Raw genomic sequence first — 15,419 nt, 5'->3', positions numbered from 1 at the left:
ATATTGTTTATATCGGGTTATTATCCATCACCAAAGAGAGAAAAGATTGAAAGATCTTGGATTAAACAATTTGTGTAATTGTTACTTTGGTGATAGATGGTAAACCGATGTTTATGGGATTAACCTCTCTTTTGCATAAGTTGTCTACTAGGTTTTTTCCCGATAATGAGATGTGGAAGACTTGCATTCTTTTGTGATGGACCTTAATCATGACAAGGATGAAATGCATGGAGATAAAATGATATGTACCACTTCTTATCTCCTACTTTTTGATAGGTTTATATATATGATTTCCATGTTATTGATATATAAGTGTGAGACTAATGTTTACTTGAGTCTTATCTTATTTAGTCTCATTTACATTGAGAACATGGAGATCATGAAGGTATATGTTTTATATTGGTCTACATCATTACTACATATGCCTTCTCTATGTGTATAGGATAAACCCCCATTGGTCATTCTCTAATTATGCATACACTTACATCTCTTGTATATTTATTTGTATGCATATATTTAGGGGGAGCAAATCCTATACATTTATTGTGCATGTTCCAGATCCATGTTGTTCACCTATTATTTATATCGGATCTTTGCACTTGAGTTTGCATACGAGTATATGACACTTGTGATGTTAATGAAAACTCAACAAACATATCCATATCTTTCATATGCAACCGGTTGGTCATCAAGTGAAGGATGACAACCGATTTGTTGAGACTATTGTTCTCCTTTGAGATGTGAAAAGGAATAGGTCCCACTATGATGAGGCTAATGGATGACACCATGGGTTAATGGTCACCAAGCCAAGGACATCGCCATGTTGGCAAGAATGAAATCAAGCTTGTGATGAGAAGAAAGTCTTGACAAATGATGGTAAATACCTTGGTATAAACATGGTTGAATCAAATTGTCACAAGTGTTGATCTCGACTCAAGCTTGACCCCAAGTTGGATGCGCAAGGCAAAGGTATAATGGAGCTAAGAATGTTTTCTTAGTCTTTTCCCGGTCTTGATGTTTGGTGTAGACCGGATTAGCTAGATAGGCGTCGTACTATCAAGAGGGGTCTATGAAGCGAGCTTGTGGATGATCTTGCGCCATATTAGTTCATATGCATGTAGGTGTATTTTGTGGGCTTGTCTAGCCAAGTGTGGTGAGTTTTCTCAAGTCCTAAACAAAGAGAGATGTGGGCAAATCCTATAGGTTTGGGTAGCCTCATGTGGTTATGTCCGGTGGAGTATTCTTTGGAGTGTGAGCCCTTTCTCCCAGAGAAAAGTTGTGTTTCTTGGATAGATTGTTCATGGGTTGGATAGCCCTTTGAATAAGCTTTCCATAGAGTCTAAGAACGCCAAATTCCGAGACCCGAGTCAAGAGATATCGCCGTTTTACTAACGGTCGGTTGAGCTGAAAAGTGACTTGCGGTCTGATCGTGGGCCTTAGGCCAGTCTGACCGGGCCTGTTAGCCAGTCTGACCAGCGTGGTAAGGCCGGTCTGACCGGCCCCACTGGTCTGTTGCACTGGTCTGGTTTTTGGTGGCGATACAGAGCCGCCAGAGCCGCAACCGGTCAGACCGAGCCGTGGACGGTCTGACCGGCCACTACACTGCGGTCAGACCGACCAGGTTGAGTGGGCTCAATGATTGCCCTGTAACGGCTAGTTTTCTAGCCGTTACAAAGTAGTCCGGTCTGACCGGCCTCACAACGGCGGTCTGACCGGCAAAGCACAGAGTTAGGGATTTCGGTTCGAACGGCTAGTTTTGGTGGTTGGGGGTATATATACCCACTCCCCAGCAGCAAGGGTAAGGTTTTGGCACTCCATTGCATTATCTTGAACCCTTGCAAGAGCTCTCATACCCTTGTGCACTTAGTTTATCTAGTGAGGTGTTAGAGAGTGAGTTAAGCCAATCCAAGTGCATTGCTTCATTGTTATAGCTAGTGTGGCACTTGATCATCCTCGGCAAGCATCCTAGACTTGTTACTCTTGGAGGTTGCCGCCTCCTAGACGGCTTGTGTAGGTGTTGCCTGGTGACCTCTCCGAGGAGATTGTGGAGGAGGCCCGGCGCCGTTTGTGAGTGGTTTAGAGTTCACCACCTTCAGAGTGAAGGAAGAACTACCCCAAGTGATCGAGGCTTGGGTAGTCCTCTCCGTGGGCCGGCTCCCGCCTTGCCCACCCCTTGACGAAGGGGGCGTGCGGTGGCTTCGTGGTTGAGCGGTGGAGTTGGGCTCGCCTCAACGGGGATTAGGAAATCGGCGAGTTTCCGAACCTCGGTGAAAAATTCCTTGTCTCTTGTCTCTTGTCTCATTTATTTGTTGCATTTACATTTGTGCTATTTACATTCATAGAGACATATTTGAGCCCATATCACCTAGGTTTGCAAAACTTAACTTAGTTGCTTAGTTAACCTTGCACCTTACCTTGCCTAGCAACTTAGGTTAGTTTTGTTTAAGTGCCATTAAGTTTTAAAACCGCCTATTTACCCTCCTCTAGTCGGCCCCCTTGATCTTACAGTACCTGAGTTAGTGGCCCAACAACAACAAAAGGACAAAGGGGCCTGCCTAGTTAGCTAGCTCTGCAGACTCCTACGCATTATGTAGGGGTTATTCATGTCTCACTAATTTCGTGCCACGCGTCAAGTACTCTTTTGATTTGCAAGAATACTCACTGGCTTTAGAATACTAGATTTATAACAAGTAACTATTATTGTACTCCTGTTTTTAAAGATTTGGTGAAACTTAATTAGTCCAATATGCATGGCATGTTTTTGTCTATTATGGTGTATTTTTGTGTTTAAAGTGATTCATGATACCATCATTGTTAATGTGTGGCACATTTTCGGTAGCTTTTTTCCATCCCCCGTTATGGAAGTAAAAATAATAAAAAAAAAACCAACATACTTTATTAACTCCTGATATCACTCACAGAAAAAGCATGCTTGTATCTCCTCGAAAATTCAATATATATATAAAAGTGTGTTACATTTTTTAATATATTGTAAAATATCGAATTGCTCTCTTAAATAACAATAGTAGTGACTAGTGAATCCATCCAACTTATATTCATAGGAAATAACATGAAGTTGTTGTATCACTATTTCTTTTATACACGCCAATACAAACATTTATCAAGGAACAATATATTCATGTGCTGCAGAACTTTATCACATAAGTTACCTAATTTTAGCTAAAGAAATAGCGCTAACCATTATTATAAAATTACCAAAAAAAACATATCTATAACGCGGAGTCATAAATGTACTCTATTATTCTAGAACATGTGAAACAGTCGGTATCCAAGACAGTGCTACCGATTTACATGGAACTTTACATTCTTCTTCTTGTTAAAACATGTGGCAAATAGCACGAGATGTGTGCATAAGCCTGCCAATGGATCAAAACCCGCACCATTCCCAGTCCAAACCATGACAACCAGTTAAAGTAGCCTAAACCAATCCAGTCCACAAATCAACTTTTAGAACCCAAACCAATCCAACCCATTTTCTACCTCAGTCCAAACCAAACCAATCCATTCCCCTCATATGGATTCAATCCACCTTTCCAAACCACTCAAACCCATTTCAATCCATTGACCACCAACAAGGATGCTGACCTCGACGAACCAATCGTCTTCCTCGCGCGGCGTAGGCTAATCCATGGCGCCACAATTACCTCCAAGCAGAACTCCATGGCGCCATCGTCACCGACGGCAACAGCAACCTGCCGACGCAGAAGAGGCGGAGCAGAAGGCAGCTGCGGTGGCTGGGCCGTCGGTGCGGCAGTGACCGCTGGTCGCGCCGCTCGTACAGGAGCTCCGCCTCCTTCCACGCCCCCCCGTGCACACGCCATCGCCCTCACCTCGCCATCACATGTGCTTGCCCTAGATTGCGCGTCTTGCCGGTGAGCCACGGCAGCGAGGAAAGCATCGGCAAGCACGGCACGGGCGATGGACGGGAACGTCTCGCCGGCGAGCCACGGCAGCGAGGAAAGCATCGGCAAGCACAGCGGCGGTGCATCGAGCGATTTGTGGATGTGGTGTTGACTTGGCTGTCGAGAAGAAGAGGAATTGGGGATTGACGATGCACGGCAACCATTTTGGGTTGTGCCCATTCTGCCATCCAATAGAAATCCATGGATTGAACCCATTTCCAGTCTAGAAAAACGGTGACCAAATCCAAACCACACCAACCCACATTTTCTTCCACCCAAACCGCCCCAGCCCATTTATATCTTCAGCCCATTACAAACCATCCAAACACAATCCAAGAGGAAATCCAATCCAATAAACCCATTCCCACCCAATCCACTGGCAGGCTTAGGTGTGCATGTAGGAGCAGTCACAACGCATGGTTTCAGCCAAGCATACACGCTTATTACTCCAGACGCGTTTACACTTTAGTTTAAGCTATTTAATGCCAAGTTTCTCTGCAGTGGTCCATCTTTTCTTTTCTCCGGTCCGCCGAGAAAAAGAACCAAACACCACAACAACAACAACAAAAAACAACAAAAAGACGTGATTACTTCACGCAATCGTGCAGGCATTTCGTCTCCTCGTCGTCCAAAGGAAAAAGGTACACGCTGATATCATCCCTAATATCTCTTTTTGTTGTGTTATCATAGGAGGAAGGAGACGTCTCGCTTGTCGTTGTGTGGACGTAGCGAAACCGACTTGGGACTTAGGGAGGAGGGTAGTACACTGTATGTTCATGCGTGTGAAGATCGACACACGCACACACTCGTACACACCTGCCGTGTGTGCCCACCTCCTCCCTTGACCGACAGCGTGGATCTCGCCATGTCACCCTCCGTCCCTGCCTCGACTAAAAAATACTCCTCCCGTTCCAAAATATAAGCCACAACCACCATTAACACATAGACCAAGAAACAATTATTATCATCTTCTTGTTTGGATCACCCTAATAAATATAATGCATGCATCCAATAAAATTAGAAATCTTGAGTGTGTAGGATTTAAAAAATAAAAATATAATGGAGAAGAGGTTCTAATTAATTGTATACATGCATTCATATATTATATTATAGAACATTTAGAAAAAGTAGCTACGTGGACGGACGTAGGAAAAAAGTCGCCCCTCAGTTTAGCCGCTGTCCGTCACTAACACGTCGCTGTCAGCAGGACTAAATGGGGGTGTGGAGGTGGGCCCATGCCCCCCGGCACGACACCGAGGCGAGCGGGGCGGTTAAAAAAATAAAAGGCGATTAGAAGAGCGGGAAGTGGGTAAGATAATTCTATCCTGGCGATAAGAATATCTTAATTACCTTCTAAATCGGTGTGCCCTTTAAATACTACCCACCACTAGGCTTCTCTCCCCTTCTACTTCTCTCTGCCCCCCCTCTCTCTCCTCCCCCTCAATCGCGGCGCGGGTAGATTCGCGGCGGCCGGAGCGGAGCGGAGCGCATCCATGGCGGTCGTCGCCGGTTTCTCCATCAGGTTGGTGGAGGCGACTGCTTGCCTAGCTCCCTCGGCTGGTTTGGTTTTGTTGTGTTTTTCTGATTTGGTGGGGGGATTTTTTGTGTGAAGGGAGTACACGGCGAGCATGAGGGGAGCGGCGGGGGCGGAGGGGAGGAGGCTGTACGGCCTCGGCGCTGGGGATCTGCCGCCGATGGAGGCGAGGAGGTTCCGGTGGTGGGCGGACGAGCTGGCCGCGGCGCCGCCCCTTCCTCCCCGGTCGCCGTCCCCGTCCCCGTCCCCGCCGCCGCCGCCGCCGACGAAGCCGTCGAGGAGGACGCTGGGGAAGGCGAGGGCGCCGAAGAAGCGGTCCATATCGGATCTGTTCGCGGCGGCGCCTCCCCTCGCGCTTCCCTCCTCCGATTCGGGCGGCGGCGGGAACGACGATGACGACGACGACGAGGCGCTCTGCGCGATCATGCGGCGAGCTAGGGAGAAGAAGCGGAAGCGGAGGCTGCAGGAGGAGGCGGCGGGGGCTGCTTCTGCTCCGGTGGCGGCGGCGGCGGCGGCGGCGGAGACGCGTGATTCCGAGGGAAACTTCACCAGAAAGGTGCGTGGTCCAGCCCAAGCCCAGCCCAGCCCAACCCCTCCCTTTCCTGGCAATGCCATGATGATTATCGCCTGTCACTTGTGGTCTCGTTCCAGTAGCATGTTCCCCCGCTGATTATTCCAGTAGGTTCCTGACGCGCGCGTACGCGCCGCGAGCGGAAGTCGCGCGCACCTGCCGACGCGTACGCTGCGCCCCCGTCGCTTTAACCATATGAATAGCACTAGTGATGACGCGATTAGTGATTAGTGCTAATTATAATTAGTACCTACAAGAACTTTTATTTATGACATCTGTCTCGTGCCAAGTCCATTCATCACTACATATATTATCAACCATTTCTAACTGGTCTTCAATCTTCAATAACATATATATAGGTGATTATATTTGGCTTGCGCTCGGGTACACGATGATTGCTTTGCTTGGTTGCGGGTACAACACCATGATTTGTTGGTCGAGGCTAGCTAGCTGTACGGGTTATATCTGTGCGCCAAGAGTGATAAACTAAAGCTGGCTTGATCATTGTGCTTTTCTTTCTTGGTACGCATAATTACATTGCTGGCTGGTTGGCTAGCTAGTCAATAGTCATGCATATATATGCGTGAGTGACTGTTTGGGATTCGTCGGTATTGTTATTTCATGCTGTATTTTTTGACGGTAAATGGATGGACCGGTTGTTCCGGAGTCGTGCCTAGTGCTGCGCGCGTGCGGGACATCGACCTAGTATTGTTCCCGTAGGATTCGTGCATGCATGGCGCTGATGATGAGAGATAGTTTAATTAATTAATTGCTGGGATAAGCATTTATGCAGTGAGTGAAAAATAGAATATTGAGCAGTTAATAATGCATGGCCAGCCGGCTAATTATATACTAATTAATTACCACTAGTAGGCAGTAAATAACTGTACTGGAAGCAGACTAGCTGCTGGTACTATATGTTGCATTTTGATCTGTCGCGTTGCCTTTTCGCGCATCGATCAAACCGGTAGTGGTAGTAACACTGGTTGCCTGCGGCAGGTAGCTAAGTTTGCTACTGTGTGAATTGTGAGTTGCATACTTTGTGTGTGTCCAGCCGGGCACATATTTCCGGGTCCGGCCGGACGGACCCATTACAAGAGAGAGGACGTGGAGCAGGCAATTATACTAGATCGAGATTTTCTGCGTTATTCTCTTTGGTTCTTCATCATGGCCTGCATGTGTGGTGTTTCATTTGATAGTTTTTTCCTTTTGGTCTAGGAAAAATAAATTTTGCCCAATTGTGTGTGTATGTAGGCTGTGTTTAGATCCAAAGTTTGCATCCAAACATCCAACTTTTCCCATCACATCAACCTGTCATACACACACAAACTTTCAATCACATCGTTCCAATTTTCAACCAAACTTCCAACTTCACCTTGAACTAAACACAGCCGTAGTGTGTGTGGTATGTGTGCAGATTGCTGGTCAGTAAAATGTGTCTAGTCCACGTAGTACACACCGTCAAAGGATATGCTTTGGTTGTGGTGGTAGTTATCGCTGTCAGCCTGTCACCGTATGCTCGATATGATGGTCTACACTGTTCGTACGTGCTCTGTGTTGGGGAGGGCCAGGGAGCATTAATTCCGATTATTAGCTAGTTGACCAGACAAAAGGGATAGTAGTAGTGTAAGGATTTTAAGTTTATTCCCTGTGTGGGTATTATTTTAAGTAGAGTATATAATGATCAAAATATAGTTGGGCACCTGTTCCATTTGTTATGTTTTTTTACTTGCAAGTACACATGTAAGACATGCAAGAGAGTCTCATTGTGTGCTAAATCCCTTGAAGATTAATTCCACAACTAATTCATGGAATCTTACTATGAAATTCATATATCCCCACAAGTGTTTTTTTTTGGCATTCATCAGATAATTATCTTACTTTGACAAAAGTGTGATCTTAATTAAGAGTTTGACTTATATTGTTTGTTTTAAATTAGCTATTGCCTTTTCGAAGTTCTATGGATATGCATCCGACACATTTCTGTTCTATAATTTACACAATCTAATTTCCGTTCTGTAGTTTACACAATCTAATTTTTCCTTTGTGTCATTTTCACAACCTGGCTATTTATATGCATGTGGTAATCTGACTGTTTTATATTATTGTGTTTACCTTTTATTTGTATTCCACATTATCCACTGATGTTGCTCAATTATGCAGGAAGCACATGACAAGACAAATTTGCCTGGTGGATTGGATACTCCTCAAGCGTCAAGGAGACCTGATGGTGTACACCATGCAAGAACAGACGAGGAAAGGTCTCCAGACTCAAAGAGAAGGAAGAAGGTAAAGATCACTAACTTAGATAAGAACAACAACAAGAAGATTGATAAGAAAAGGTACAGCGAGAGTAAAAGGGCTACCAATAAGGTGGGGAAACAGCATGACCTGAAGAAAATGCTCCCTTTGCATAGTATTCTGAAGAAATACACAAAGCACACATCCGTCAAAATGGTCAAGGAGAAACATGGCGACCCAAAAGGCACAGAAGTCATTGAAGTCTGCCGCAAATCAGTGAAGCGTGTAAAATTCTCAGAAGTTAATGATGTGCTTGGTATTAACAAGCAAAATATCTGCAAGCTGTTCTCGGATGCTTTGGCGTCATCGTCGTCATCATCCACGGACATGTCCAGTGAAGGGGACAAGCACATAGCTGCAGAAAGCTGTAGTTCTCATATGCCGGAGACAGCAACTAAAGAAGCAAGCAAGAGTACAGATCATGAGGATTCTCTTGAGCTCACCAGCACACAGTTGTCCTCCAATTTGTTTGATCTGAATGAGGCACTGCCAGAATCTACTGATTTGAACTACCCATATGTGTCAAATCCAGAGGAGCCAAATCATGAGCCTAGACAGCATGAGCCTTTAGACTCTGATGTGCAAGTTATTGACGAAGGAGGACAAAACCAGCAGGATCTGTCTTTGGATTCACATGGACTTCAATGTCAGTCCGTTCCTGAGTCTGGGTTAGAAAGAGCTAGAAGTTCAATATCGCCAGGCACATTTTTGCACGGTGAGTTCATGGAAGTGTCTGACACATTTTTTGTTGGTTCTTCACGGAAGTTGACAGAACTTGCTGAGTCTCATGGTGATTGTAGTAGTGGTTCGGTTAAAGATGCTATGACAAAGGGGAAGTCACCTTGTGCATTGCCCAATCATACAGTTCAGGACTCATTTCAGCAGCACCAGAGGTATTATGCCTTCAATCTGAATCTTGGAGGCAGTCAGCCCTCCAATGAAGGGGAAGTTCCTCCCCAAGACTGTAATGCATCTGCCGGAGCGGCTTCAAGTTCTCATGCTGAAATGGGTGTGCAGCAGGGGTGTAGGCCTGCTCCAGGACAAACTGTGCGTCTAATGGGCAAAGATCTTGCAGTATCTACAACCAGAGGAGAGTATGTGTCTGGGACACATTCCTATACTGAAGACCATCCCACAAAGTTGTTCTTGGAATTGCCGCGACAAGGACGGCCTTATCTCTCTTTACAAGCTCAAAGTGTGCCCAATGTTTCAGCAAATTCTGCAAGCCCAAGTCAATCACATATCAGGTACACTGCCCCACAGAATTTGAGCCACTCATTCCCCATGGCCAATGCATTATCTGGAGATCGATTGCAATACGACGATCGGTTCAGCTACTTGTCAGGCTCACAGCACCATGGAAATGTTCTGCTGGGGAGTCCATCACTTACAAGTCATGGCAGTGCAGCGCTCCGTCAGAATTTGCCGTATGTTTGGAGCCGTTACTCTGATCCTTCTTCATCCAGTACTGCATCACCCTCAGCACCAATTTTGCCTACGACGGCACAGCATGTGACACCATCTTCAGTTTATCATGCTAATTTGCCTCGGTCATATGGTGTGGTCTCAGCTGGATCGTCGGTTCACCCCCACAACTCTCCAAGCTTTACATTCACTCGTCCAAGACGGATAGTTGAAGAAGCTTCTGGCAGCAGAAGAGATGCAGCATGTCCATCTAGAAATGCAGAAAATGTTGCTGCAAGAGCTGCCATTCCTGAAATGCCTAGCTCTTCCTCTGGTGGCCGGCATGCGCGAAGAACTGGTCCGATGAAGCTCACTCCTGGGGCCAAGCATATCCTGATGCCGAGTGACACCACAGGGGACGGCACCTCCATGCCAGTGTACTCTTGTGTTTCTTTCGGAAGTAAGAGTGGAAATGCTTCAGCAACTCGCAACATGGGAGCTGGGCTGTACAAGTTATAGTCCAAATAATGCTTAAACTTGGACATGTTTTTCCTGAGCTGTTGAGGAGGAGTAAGCTGTAGGTTGAAGGTATGTTAGTTTCTCTCTGTATGTGTTCAGCAATCAGCACACATTTGTTAATCTTGACTTGTGGTGTTCGAGAAACCACCCCTGATTTCTTAACATTTGGTACAAGCCAATTAATTAAAAACATATTATAAAACTTTAGTTGTGCTGTTTTCTTCAGTCCATAAGCCAAAGCACTAGTCTCCGAGCTGTCTCCGAGTAGGCTGGACTGCAGTATATGCATATGAAAAGTTCGTTTATTTTTATACATGGATGGTTTGTTATGTCCTGAAAGTCTGAATTTCATCTGTTTTAGGGCAAAAAAAGAATTGACTTGAGAGTTGAGATGAATTCAATTAGGTAGGAAAAACGTACCAGCAATAGTATATTTGCCAGATTCTGATTTTAAAATTCGTGTTAATCCAACTCCAGATGGGTTTCGTCTTTGCGCACGGCTGCCTGCATCAACACTCATGTAGAGTAGGTGGTCAATCCAAGAAGATGATGCTGCTGCTGCTGCATAGTGCTATAAAAATACCAGCACATAATGCTGCTGGCCTGGACTAGTCTTTCACTATCTTTGTACTCCCAATTCTCAAACAGATAGCTTTGCAATTGAGTCAGGGAGAGAGATGGCTGGGAGAGAGGATGGAGCAGCAGCAGGAGCCATGGAAGAAGGGCAAGACAGCAAGGAGGTGAAGTGTGAGAATTCAGAGGATGGAAGCAACACCAGCAGAAGATGCCAAGGCAACGACATGATCTCCGTCCAATTCATGCAGAAGGTACGTATGGTGATGGTCGTTGAGAACTTGCGATACACAGTCTCCTGGGATTACCCCAATGCCGTACCTAAACTCGCAAACTGAAACTCTGAACTTGACACCCGTGTCAAAAGCATATGGTTTCTGACTTTCTTCTCCATTCCTTTTCAGCAGCAGTAACACGTCTATAGTAATTCCGTTGGCGATTACTACCATCTGTGACTTTGTGACTGTGGAGTAGATTTCTTCATGTAGACTAATTCAGAAACAGCATTAGAGATTCCTAGTGACTGACTGACTGACTAGTAGGGATGAAAGCGGTCAGTCCGCTATCTCGTATAAGAGCCCGAATGCTAGTTCATTTTCAATCCACTGGTACAAAAATTAGATGCAAAAAATACAGTTACTCTGAATATTTTCACAAACTGAAACTCTGAACTTGACATCCATATGTGACTAATTCCACTGGGGATTACTATCATATGTGACATTATGGGTGCTCATTTCTTCATGGAGACTACTAATTCAGAAATTGCATTAGACTATTAGAGATTCCTCGCCTGAACCAACCGTAACTCTGATTAATCCTTCTGGATCGAATTTTCAATGAACAGTGATTGCTGCATGAATAAAACCTGCAGATTCTTACGGAAATTCTGGGGACATATTTCATGATATTTGCCGGGTGCGGCGCGGTGGTGGTGAACCTGAGCACCGGCGGCGCGGTGATGTTCCCGGGGATCTGCGTCGTGTGGGGGCTCGTCGTCACGGTGCTGGTCTACTCCGTCGGCCACATCTCCGGCACCCACCTCAACCCCGCCGTTACCGTCGCCTTCGCCACGTAAGGATGCTTCCCGTGGAAGCAGGTAACAAACCATTTTCTTGGATCTGAAAATGACATCCCAACCAAGGACCAAATTTTCCCAGCTTTCTGTAGCACAAAGGGAGTGATCAGTGGCACTGTAGACTGTCCGACAAAACAGATTTTCGTTTCCATGGTTCGCTAATTGGTTTATCAGCCGATTTAAGTTATAAAAGTTGATTTTAAGGTTTCTGTTATTATAATATTTCTTTTATTTTTTTAAGAAGGAATTGTGATCTCGTCAATTGAATCCACACACACCTTTTACCACTGCATTATTAAGTGCATCTCTTTTTACCCGTCAATTATTTGTGGTTGCTTCGTTCAATTTTTGCAGGGCTTATCAGCCGTGGAGCAAACGATGGATCGGATTATGTTTCGGTTAAATTTACTGCCAATAACTCATTTGTGGTGATCAATGTGTGTGTGTGGGGGTGCAGGTGCCATCGTACGTGGTGGCCCAGGTGCTGGGATCCACCATGGCAAGCCTGACGCTGCGCGTGGTGTTCGGCGGCGGCGGCAGCGCGCGGGGGGAGCACTTGTTCTTGGGGACGACGCCGGCGGGGTCGATGGCGCAGGCGGCGGCGCTGGAGTTCGTCATCTCTTTCTTCCTCATGTTCGTCGTCTCCAGCGTCGCCACGGACAACAGAGCAGTATAAGAACAGCAACACTAACAAATTAATTACTATATATGCATGATGATCGATGATAATTTTGTGGTGTACAACACAGATCGGTGAATTGGCTGGGCTCGCTGTCGGTGCGACGGTCGCGGTGAACGTGCTCTTCGCAGGGTATGTGTTGAAGTAAATCATAAAATTTCACAGTTAACTACGTGCTGTTGATGCCGCATTAGTAGTAGTTGTTCGGTATTCTTTTTCGTTTATGCTTATACTTATCAGCCACAGTTTGAATTTTTAAAATTAAATTTGAAATTAATTTTGTGAATTTTTTTCATCGAAGTTTATTTTTCAGCCTTTGCTTTTAAAGCGCTAAAAACCTGTATATAAAAGTTTTATTCACAAATTATCTTTTTGTTTATAAACACGTCGTTTGATTTATTCCATGAATAAGCTAAACGATGAGGCGCCTCGTTGTTGTTGTTGTTGCTGCTGCTGCTGCTACAGTGTGTATTGCATTGGGGGTTTAATTTGCAGGCCGGTGACGGGGGCGTCGATGAACCCGGCTCGGAGCCTTGGTCCGGCGATGGTGGCGGGGAGGTACGGCGGCGTGTGGGTGTACGTGGCGGCGCCGGTGAGCGGGGCGGTGTGCGGCGCGTGGGCCTACAACCTGCTCCGCTTCACCGACAAGACGCTGCGTGTGATCGCCAAGTCCGGCTCCTTCCTCAGGAGGAGCTCGCGTAGGAGTTAATGATATAGATATAGACAGAATTGAAGCCGTTCTGTCTCTCGAATTTGCAGCAACAATCCAATCACCGTGATGCTAATGTTTTTTCAAGCACGTTTGCTAGTGTAAATGTGTAATTAACGGCCCAGGCAGGCAGGCGGACCGGCCCATCCTTCGGTTGATTTGGGGAAATTTGGACCGAGGCGGAATGAAGTACCGGGCCGTGATGTCAGAGATGTGGCGCGCCCAAGGTGGGCTGCGCGATCTTCTAGTGGGCTCGTCGTGCACGTACGTCTGTTACACGATTCTTTTCCCCTTTTACCGAACTAGCTAAAAACCCATAAGTTGCAACGAAAAGATAAAAGAAAAAAAAATACAGTATAGTTAGTCGATCAGAAAAACTAGTCAACAGTATCCCGTACACACGGAATAACTACGACCACTAGCATCTTATCATTTTCTTCCATCTTGCCCTCTTCTTATCTGTCTCTTCCCTTTCCCTCTCCCTCCCTCTCTCTCTCTTTGACTACCACCATCATAAGCACAGAGACGACGACGACGGCTAGCTGTGCAGGGTGGCGCATCGGGTGTGAAAGTTGCTTGGCCCGCTCTCCTTTGCCAGCGCCAGGGAAGGCGGCACCACGCGGAGTTGCTCCCACTGCCTTCGGAACGCGTGGCGCGGTGGCGAAGCGGTGTGCGAGCTCTCGCACTGCTGCGCCCGCCAACGAGGACTGTGAGCTCCTTCATCCCTCCGCCCTCACGCGACAGTGTTGTACTCCTCTCCGCCCATCCTCCTCTCCACGCCGGCAGTGCTGCGTCGCTGCTCGCATCCATTTTTTCGATACCCTGTAGGTACCCCTCGCACTCCATTCCACTCTGGCTGATTCCTCCTCCCCCCTCCTCTCCCACACCGGCAATGCTTCATCGTCGCTTGCATCCCTTCCTCATGTGTGTTTTTTCTTTTTTTTTTTTGCTTGATGATTTTCTTGCTGATTTTTTTCTCCGGCTTGTATGGATAGTATCAATTCCCCTGTCACATCCTCTTGAATCCCTTCAATTCCACAGGTACCACAGGTACTAGGTACCAGGTACCACACACCATGCAGCTGGTACCATACTAGTACCAGGTACCGGGTATCGGGTATTGGGTATCAGGTACCAGCCTGTGCTGTGCTGCTCCGGTTATAGAGGAGCGACGCCGGCGATGAGGTATCGCATGCATGATACTGAGGAGGAATCGAATAGGTATCGCGCCTCTGAACGTGCTACCAGGTACTAGGAGAGAGCACACGTGGAATCTCACCTATACAGAAAAAAAGAAAAGGGATGAGTCACTTAAAATATCCCGTAGCAACGGGATCTCGTTGTGTAGCTGCCCTCTTAGTCGATTAGATATATAATGCCATCTTCAAAGGCAGCCATGCTAAAATATGCTGGTAGATCATCTATTTTTATCCTCTTCATCTATTTCCACAAGTTATATATGGTATATGGTCAGACAATACAACGTTGAGCACTTCTAATTCAAATGGCACCTACAGATTTGTGTGTAACCCCTTACAATTTCTAGAATTAACAATTCTCATATTCATGTATGTTGTGGGGGCTTATGACTAGTTTGTGGTGTTGAAGGCAGACTCGAATACCACACTAGCATCACTTAAAGCAGTATATACAACCCAAAACATACATATACTACACCCGCACATATAAGAATATATAGAATATATAAGAATACATCATTTGACACGATCTCGAAGATACATAAATCAACGGTAGATTCATATCATCATTGAATTGTATTAAAAACGCACCCACATGCAAAACATAATAATTTTGGTTGGAGATTCCTAATAGAATTCAATAATCAATGGGTCTTTGTTTTGTGTGGACATTTATTAGCTTGCGTTTCCTTTAGCTTTGTTAGTGTGTTTTTTTAAGACTTGTTTTTGTGTGCTAGTTTGTGTAAATTTGTGTAATAATTGGCTGCAGCTCCTTGTGCAAAGGCTAGGATTTTATTCCATTATCTAAAAAAAATGCAAAACATAATTGTGAGCATAAGAATCTTAAAACCTGGTTGGTGGTGGAGTCACTTCATCAACATACCACTGGTTCTTCCTCTACACATTTTTTTTCTTTTTCTAACTTGATG

At 45.7% G+C, this 15,419-nt stretch overlaps 1 protein-coding gene and 1 pseudogene across 4 annotated transcripts; both read left to right on the top strand.

Moving 5' to 3' along the window:
• Positions 1–5,330: 5,330 nt before the first annotated feature.
• LOC4327072 (uncharacterized) lies at positions 5,331–11,075 on the top strand. Of its 3 annotated transcripts, XM_066311714.1 has the most exons (5): positions 5,331–5,445; positions 5,536–6,013; positions 8,192–10,321; positions 10,614–10,657; positions 10,730–10,934. In XM_066311714.1, the coding sequence occupies exons 1-3, from the start codon at positions 5,417–5,419 to the stop codon at positions 10,250–10,252; spliced, it is 2,568 nt and encodes an 855-aa protein (XP_066167811.1). In that variant the 5' UTR covers positions 5,331–5,416; the 3' UTR covers positions 10,253–10,321; positions 10,614–10,657; positions 10,730–10,934. The 3 variants fall into 3 exon arrangements, with proteins under 3 accessions (XP_066167811.1, XP_066167813.1, XP_015621217.1); XM_066311716.1 differs by lacking the exon at positions 10,614–10,657 and having other exon boundaries at positions 10,922–11,075; XM_015765731.3 differs by lacking the exon at positions 10,614–10,657 and having other exon boundaries at positions 10,730–11,075.
• On the top strand, positions 10,930–13,381 carry LOC107279851 (aquaporin NIP1-2-like; annotated as a pseudogene). The gene is made up of 5 exons (XR_001542425.3): positions 10,930–11,079; positions 11,700–11,924; positions 12,361–12,573; positions 12,653–12,714; positions 13,078–13,381. The product of XR_001542425.3 is annotated as an aquaporin NIP1-2-like (transcript).
• The last annotated feature ends 2,038 nt before the right edge of the window (positions 13,382–15,419 follow it).

The sequence above is a fragment of the Oryza sativa genome, chromosome 1 (assembly GCF_034140825.1).
Source record: "Oryza sativa Japonica Group chromosome 1, ASM3414082v1".
NCBI classification, from domain to species: Eukaryota; Viridiplantae; Streptophyta; class Magnoliopsida; order Poales; family Poaceae; genus Oryza; species Oryza sativa.
Note: the sequence above shows the minus strand (reverse complement) of the source record. Positions and strands in the feature narration are given on the sequence as shown.

Excerpts from the sequence above, each read along its gene's own strand:
- LOC4327072 (XM_066311716.1), top strand. The coding sequence starts at position 5,417 with ATGGCGGTCGTCGCCGGTTTCTCCATCAG. Across the intron at positions 5,446-5,535 it reads GTCGCCGGTTTCTCCATCAG|GGAGTACACGGCGAGCATGA; the intron begins GTTGGTGGAGGC and ends TTTTGTGTGAAG. Across the intron at positions 6,014-8,191 it reads AGGGAAACTTCACCAGAAAG|GAAGCACATGACAAGACAAA; the intron begins GTGCGTGGTCCA and ends TCAATTATGCAG.